This window comes from Odontomachus brunneus, unplaced genomic scaffold (assembly GCF_010583005.1).
Source record: "Odontomachus brunneus isolate Ranch 3 - 2012 unplaced genomic scaffold, Obru_v1 Obru_scaffold_013, whole genome shotgun sequence".
In the NCBI taxonomy this organism is placed as follows: Eukaryota; Metazoa; Arthropoda; class Insecta; order Hymenoptera; family Formicidae; genus Odontomachus; species Odontomachus brunneus.
In genome coordinates this window covers 458,676-464,937 of record NW_022639463.1, presented here as the reverse complement: position 1 = coordinate 464,937, position 6,262 = coordinate 458,676, and the positions used below count along the sequence as shown (strand labels likewise).

Below are 6,262 nucleotides of genomic sequence, written 5' to 3'. Positions count from 1 at the left end.
GCGAGGTACGAATCGTCTCCATGATGGATTTCACATTCAAAAAATGTCACACCGCGCCCTCTGACGCGCGCACTTCGACATGTCGCGTGTATCGATATCCATGCGGTTTTCGATAGTCACGCGCGATTCTACCGACTATTCCGAACAGCGCTGCGTTCACACTAGACCTCGCTTCAAAACGTCATCTCGGCTGGATGTTCGCTCGTGAATATTATTTCTGTAAATAGACAGTCGCGCGTCATCCGCCAACCGAGAGTGGTGATGACAAGAAGATATTCGCAGTAATGGCATCGGCATTAGAGCAGTTTGTAAATAACGTTCGGACGCTTTCGAAGCAAGGTACGCAGAGGACCGTAGACGTCGCGAACACTTAACCTCAACAACAAAGAACGGCATGAGACGCTCTTTGTTGCGAGGCGCCGTTTCTTCGTGAGAAGAATCACTTATCTAGATTTCAATTCGTATCGTACTTAATATAAATAATGAATTCTTACCTTATGATATATATGTGTATATATATGTACACACACACACATATATATATATATATATATTCAATATATAAGATCATACATTTAGATTATATCTGATCAATCGCTCTCGCAGGCAATTTCAGAGAATTATGCGAGGTCATAAGCAAAAGCACCGAAGTATTAACAAAACATGGACAACACTTGGATAACGTTTTGGAAACATTAGATCTACAGCAGCATTCATTAGGTATCCTTGCGGTACTGTGTGCAAAATTTTCACTACCCAATTCTAACGGAGGAAACAACTCTGATGCAAACAAGTCATTATTCAATCAGGTTCAGGAATTTATCATAGGATGCAATGGAGAACAAGTTAGACTCGCTCCGGATACATGTGAGTGTATAAATTCTTTTGTGGCATGTTTTTATTGCTTTTTTTTTGTTATTTTAGTACTATTTCTATTGCTGCAGTTGAATATATTTTATACAAACTTTGATATTTTTTATATATATTAAGCTTTATAAGCAAAATTCTTTGTACCTGTAATTCAATTCAACTCATAGTTACAGTTGAATATGTTTTGTGAAAAATTTTTTATATTATAGATATTACGGTGTGCAAACAAAATCCTTTGTACTGTTAATTTGATTCACTATGTAATATTAATTTGATTGAACACTCTTCATTATACAGTGATATTATACATTGTACATTGTTAATAAACTTATATTCACAGACGCAGAATTATGTCACCTGCTTACGCAGAGTCTGGTGGAATCGAAAACGCCATTACGCGGGATCGAATTGCTGCGCCGTGCGATACGTAAGATACAGCTATTTGACAGTCAGTTGACTTCGATACACGCCGATCTTTCCCAGCTATGTCTTTTATCCAAATGCATGAAACCTGCGCTCGAATTCCTCGACATAGACGTCACGGGTATTAGCCAGGAGGGCGGCCAGTTCGATTCGAAATACTTTTTACTGTACTACTATTATGGCGGCATGATATACACCGCGCTGAAGAATTACGACCGTGCACTGTACTTCTTCGAGGTGTGCGTGACGACCCCCGCGATGGCCGTCAGCTATATCATGCTGGAAGCTTACAAGAAGTATATCCTAGTTTCCTTGATACTACATGGCAAAGTGTTGAACCTGCCGAGGTACACGAGCCAAGTAATCAACAGATACATCAAGCCATTGAGTCAGCAATATCAGGAATTGGCCACAGCCTATTTGGTCAATAGCTGTGAAGAAGTGCAGAACATCATCACTAAATATCACCAATTGTTCGTCAGGGATCACAATCTAGGACTTGTGAAACAGGTGCTCGCTTACTTGTACAAGAAGAACATACAGAGGCTGACAAAAACTTTCCTGACGCTTAGTTTAAGTGATGTCGCGAGTAGAGTTCAATTGTCGGGACCTGCTGACGCGGAGAATTATATTCTGAACATGGTGAGTTCCCATCGTCGTGTAACGCGATAAAACTAAAATAGTGTTCAAGAATCAAACGAAGGACAAGGGATCTCGTTCGTAGTTCTGAAACCTTATTCTCGACAGTCATTGCAGCAGCGATAACATTGCATACGGCATGGCATGGATAGACATTCGTTCACCCTTGATTTCTGCGTGCTTTTAGATAGAGGATGGCGAAATATTTGCAACTATCAATCAGAAAGACGGCATGGTGGTGTTCCACGACGACCCTGAGAAGTATAACTCACCTCAAATGCTGGCGAATTTCGAGAAGGAGATGGCGACGTGCACGGATTTGGACAAACGAGTGCAAGAGATGGAAGAAGAGGTTGTCCTTACGCCGCAATATGTTCGCAAAGCATGCGGACAGAACGATCAAGACGATCAAGCTGCCGGACCTACACCAACGAACGTTACGAATGCGCAAGGTCAAACCAAACATAATACTTATTCTATGTAACATATACATGTCGTTGTGCGTTATCTTTATTAAAAAAGGAAAACAAAAGGAAAAAAAACGAGTAATCATGGAGAACCTTGTTGAAAAAAATCGGGATTTCAATATCCGGAAGCTTATTTCGGACGGTTGTGATTGTATGAAGAGCATCCTCGCGATTCGCGCGCATTCTATTAATTTCGTGGAAATTTTTACGAATGAGAATCACGCTGTAAATGTGTGTCGTATAGCGAAACGTATCGCTAAAGTCGAAGCAGGTTTTGTTATCAAAGTTACCGATGAACTGTATACATGTTGTAAGCATGGTGATTAATATATTGCGATATTTCGTTACAGGCTACACGTTTTAGAGAATTGAGAAACATACGTCGATGTGAACTATCAACTGCGTACTCGCAACACCATTGCTCACACGCGTCTCAAACCTTAGTTTCTTCTGTTAAGTGTCTTATTATCTTGTCAAATAGAAATATGTTATTTCAGATAACACGGTAATTTTAAATTTTATACACGGACATATACGTACACACACGGATGCAGAATAAGCAACAAACCGTATATTAAACGTTAAAAACACAAACTTTTATTCAGATTGAAGATTCTTTAGAAAGAATATCGTATAAATTCACGATACAATTTTCTCATTCGCTTCATTGGATATTTCAACGATTAATAATTCATTCAACTTGAAATTGAGTCTTCTTAATTTTCAGGAATGTATAAAAATTTTATTTCGCGTGCTTGTGACATATTTGTTAATAGTATAATCCAAGTCGACAAAAAGATCTTCACGGAAGAACATCGTACAAGCTTACAAATTGATGCAACTTTTCTACTCGCTTCATTAGATATCTTAATGATTAGTCATTCATAAAGCCTGAAATTGAAGTGTCCTTTTTGTAATTTTCAGGAATGTATAAAAGTTTAGTATTTCGTGTCTGTGACATGTTTGTTAATTTAAACTTGGTTGTCATAAAAATAAGCTAAGGTGACTCTATGATAACAATTGACTGATTTCCTTGGAGACCGTCTCGTAAATTTCCTCCATGTGTTCAGATCCATCGATAAACGTTATAGACGCGCACAGCTTGTTGTCTCGTGTGATTTCACTTTTGTATTCCACGTACTCGGGCCATACCACTTTGTCGAAATATCCCGGCACATCGGGCGGTTCGTACGTGCGATTTCTCCTCCGTTCCCAGCATTGTTCCTTCGTCAGCGTCAAGAAGTACTTGAGATCGCATAAGTCCGCGATAGCCTTGTGCTTGAATAACAAAAAGCCATCTAGTATCAACACGCCCTTACTCGAGTGCACCGCATCCTTCCCGCGAGATTCGAGTATCTTTAGAACGTCGGAATGCATCTTTTGCATATCTAAGCTCGTAATTACATCCCAATTCATATGATTCAATTCCGTCACCTTGACGTGACGCGGATCGTCCGGCGGCAAGAAATAATCGTCCTGACGCACCATGACGGATCCCGGGAAATTGTCGCGAATTTTAACAGCCAGCGTGCTCTTGCCGCTACAGGTCGCTCCAGATACTCCAACGATGAACCATTGCTTTGTCGTTGCCATTTTTCTTTCATGAGAGCAGTCCGCACCTAACCCGTCACGACAGATTGCGCGAGCGAAATGATCTTACGAACTGTAAGATCGTGAAGTAAACGCGAAACGTGAAGTAAACGCGTGTAGGATCGTTATATAACCGATACTTATCATGCAGCGTTTATACATTCGTGCGGTCGATATCACGAAGTATTCGTATATACATGCGTGAATGATGGCGCGACGTACACGATATGACGCAATTCGTCAACATAATTCCCCATCTAATCTAACAATTGCCGTCTAGATTATTATTCTACCTTCTCTGTCTTGCATGCAGACAAATACGGTCTCACGTGGTACACAGTGAAGAGCACCAAACCGCCGACGAAAATTAAACCCGCAGTCGCGGGAACAACCAGAGCTAGATCGTAAGAGTAAAACAGAGATCGCAACCGATCGTCGTCGATGAAAGGCAAGCCAATTACCCAGACGGTATAATAAAGAAATAGAACAAACGTCAATATCAGTATCGCTTTTCCTTTTTGACGATCGCTGCTAAACATCGCTGATGTTTTGTACTTCAGTTACGTTCATTTGCTATACTATCTTCACAATTCGATATTACTCTATATCATTACTCTATATGTTCCTGTTCAAACATCTTGAAGTCTTCTTCCGTGAAAGCTGTTGCCTCTTCTTTAGGTTTCTCTTGTTTCTTAATATATTTCTTCTTCACAGCGCGTTGTAACAGCTAAAAAGAAAATATATTGCTTCAGAGATTATTCTTGTATTATTTAGCTGTGTTTAGCAGGGAAAACTGCTTTGCAACTGTTGTAAAATTAGTGAATCTGATTAGTGTATAGTCTTAATCTTGGCTGAATTTAAGAACATGTAACAATCAAATTCACGAATTTTACAACAGTTTCAAAGAATCTTTCTCTGTTGGAAGCAGCTATTGTGTTTACTAAGCTTACTGTATCTTATCTGTTGTAGACTTTGCACTATTTTTCAATGTTAAATAGTTATTTCATTATATTTTGAAGTGTTAATTATTTATCAGCAGGAAAATACGAACAAAAGATGTATAGCAAACACAAGCAATATAGGATTAATAAATTCATAAAATAAGACTTTTCATACTTTGTTTGACATTTCAGATTTTAACTGATTAGTTTTGAGTGAAAGAAGTCGTTGCACATTTTCTTCAGTAGGATCTTTTTGAGTAGCCAAACGTTTTTGGACCTCGTAAACAGTAACTCTGCCAGACCTGCCCAGGATGGTACTAAGAACTGTCCATAAGAAAAGTTATAATTTATAACACTGAAGATAATTACATAAATTACTTATAAAAATAGTTAAAAAGTAGTTATTACGATCTGTTACAAAGTAATATTAAAATAATCTGTACAATTTAGATAACTGAGTATTAACCTGCTTTGTCTTCTTCGGAGGTAAATCTGTGCCTAGCAGGAATCAAATCTAAGACACCTTTATACAAAGTATCCTTTGCAGGATGTTTCTTTTTCTTCTTCTTCTTATCTGCAAATCATTACTTTGCACAAAACATATTTTTCCGTAAGTATGTTGATACATGTGACTAATAAACCAACCTGTATTTGGACGCAGATCTATCTCGTCATATTCCAAACTTTTATGCACGAGTGACTTAGACATTCCACCAAAATAACGATTATTGCAACTATTAACAATTAAATTTTTTCAACGCACTTTGCTGTGACGCGAATTTACTAACACATATCATCAGCGTTGACTGTTTCAAAACAGTCTGCTCACAAGCACATTTTGCACTGAACGACACGTTATACGTGACTCATCGTTGAGTCATACTATCAGAGAGAAGCATGAGAGCGGCCACCAGCCTGATTTCAATGGCCAGAGCTACAACGACGCGATCTGTATGGCGGATGCCTTAACACCACTTGCTCGAGCTACTAACCATTCTAGACCAATCGCGTTCATTTCGCACTACGAGGTTGTTATTGTAGTTATTCAATCTAGGCGTTGGTAATGAATTGCGCAAAATGCTCGATCTTTTCGCGCCAAGCAACAGCAAGGGCACACATCGATCCACATCGCTCTGTGTTTCTCGCGTCTTTTATCCGTAATGCAGGATTCACACCGCGTCCAATGTCGGACGTAGACGTCCGATATCCAATAGGAGAACAGCTTTCTAGTAGAGAATCAACTCTCCATTAGAAAGCTGTTCTCCACATCGGACGCGGTGTGAATCCTGCATAAGACTTCTCTTTGTAACGGGTCTATCTGGTTTCGTCAGT

The 6,262-nt window shown here is 39.2% G+C and overlaps 3 protein-coding genes across 4 annotated transcripts; 1 reads left to right on the top strand and 2 right to left on the bottom strand.

Annotated features, from left to right (window-relative positions):
- Positions 1-133: 133 nt before the first annotated feature.
- LOC116841050 (COP9 signalosome complex subunit 3) lies at positions 134-3,410 on the top strand. Of its 2 annotated transcripts, XM_032808559.1 has the most exons (5): positions 134-339; positions 607-867; positions 1,211-1,935; positions 2,120-2,384; positions 2,750-3,410. In XM_032808559.1, exons 1-5 carry the CDS (start codon positions 285-287, stop codon positions 2,761-2,763), a joined length of 1,320 nt encoding a protein of 439 aa, XP_032664450.1. In that variant the 5' UTR covers positions 134-284; the 3' UTR covers positions 2,764-3,410. The 2 variants fall into 2 exon arrangements, with proteins under 2 accessions (XP_032664450.1, XP_032664449.1); XM_032808558.1 differs by having other exon boundaries at positions 2,120-3,410.
- On the bottom strand, positions 2,974-4,326 carry LOC116841057 (nicotinamide riboside kinase 1). The gene has a single exon (XM_032808566.1). It carries the CDS (start codon positions 3,990-3,992, stop codon positions 3,408-3,410), a length of 585 nt encoding a protein of 194 aa, XP_032664457.1. The 5' UTR covers positions 3,993-4,326; the 3' UTR covers positions 2,974-3,407.
- A 156-nt stretch (positions 4,327-4,482) lies between these two features.
- LOC116841058 (active regulator of SIRT1-like) lies at positions 4,483-5,773 on the bottom strand. Its single transcript, XM_032808567.1, has 4 exons — positions 5,576-5,773; positions 5,397-5,504; positions 5,106-5,254; positions 4,483-4,716 (listed from the first exon to the last, which is right to left on the bottom strand). The coding sequence occupies exons 1-4, from the start codon at positions 5,637-5,639 to the stop codon at positions 4,600-4,602; spliced, it is 438 nt and encodes a 145-aa protein (XP_032664458.1). The 5' UTR covers positions 5,640-5,773; the 3' UTR covers positions 4,483-4,599.
- Between the last annotated feature and the right edge of the window lie 489 nt (positions 5,774-6,262).

Coding starts and splice junctions, on each gene's coding strand:
- LOC116841050 (XM_032808558.1), top strand. CDS start 285: ATGGCATCGGCATTAGAGCAGTTTGTAAATAACGTTCGGACGCTTTCG. Junction 340..606: donor TCGGACGCTTTCGAAGCAAG/GTACGCAGAGGA, acceptor TCGCTCTCGCAG/GCAATTTCAGAGAATTATGC. Junction 1,936..2,119: donor AGAATTATATTCTGAACATG/GTGAGTTCCCAT, acceptor GCGTGCTTTTAG/ATAGAGGATGGCGAAATATT.
- LOC116841057 (XM_032808566.1), bottom strand. CDS start 3,992: ATGGCAACGACAAAGCAATGGTTCATCGTTGGAGTATCTGGAGCGACC.
- LOC116841058 (XM_032808567.1), bottom strand. CDS start 5,639: ATGTCTAAGTCACTCGTGCATAAAAGTTTGGAATATGACGAGATAGAT. Junction 5,505..5,575: donor AGATCTGCGTCCAAATACAG/GTTGGTTTATTA, acceptor AATGATTTGCAG/ATAAGAAGAAGAAGAAAAAG. Junction 4,717..5,105: donor AATCTGAAATGTCAAACAAA/GTATGAAAAGTC, acceptor TTTTCTTTTTAG/CTGTTACAACGCGCTGTGAA.